We start from the raw sequence: 274 nt of genomic DNA, 5'->3' as shown, positions 1-274 counted from the left end.
GCACTCATGGATGACTTCTACAGCACATCTGTCGTTATTTGAAGTACCTTTCTCTTTCCCCATCTGCTTCTCCTAGTTATAGACTCCAGGTTGGGAAACTGCTAACCATTGCTGTATAAGTAGTTCATCGTTGAACAATAATCAACTGTAACACATTGTTTCAACAGGCTGTGGAAAATCCCACGTCTACAGAAATCCAAGATGTATGTGCAGCCGTTGGATTCAACGTGCTATTAGAGGTAATGAAAAAAATCAAAAACATCCCCTCCCTCCC

At 41.6% G+C, this 274-nt stretch overlaps 1 protein-coding gene across 1 annotated transcript in view; it reads left to right on the top strand.

Moving 5' to 3' along the window:
- The window catches only part of LOC104490042 (signal recognition particle 19 kDa protein-like), a gene marked incomplete at its 3' end in the record, with an annotated part of 2,693 nt that extends 2,454 nt beyond the window's left edge, over window positions 1-239 (top strand). The window contains exon 3 of the mRNA XM_010132273.1: window positions 168-239. Within this exon, the coding sequence (XP_010130575.1) occupies window positions 168-239 (72 nt within the window). The remainder of the gene's footprint in view (window positions 1-167) is intronic.
- Between the last annotated feature and the right edge of the window lie 35 nt (window positions 240-274).

Source organism: Buceros rhinoceros, unplaced genomic scaffold, assembly GCF_000710305.1.
Source record: "Buceros rhinoceros silvestris isolate BGI_N320 unplaced genomic scaffold, ASM71030v1 scaffold43702, whole genome shotgun sequence".
NCBI classification, from domain to species: domain Eukaryota; kingdom Metazoa; phylum Chordata; class Aves; order Bucerotiformes; family Bucerotidae; genus Buceros; species Buceros rhinoceros.
The sequence above is the reverse complement of the archived record's forward strand: the minus strand, read 5'-3'. Positions and strand labels throughout refer to the sequence as shown.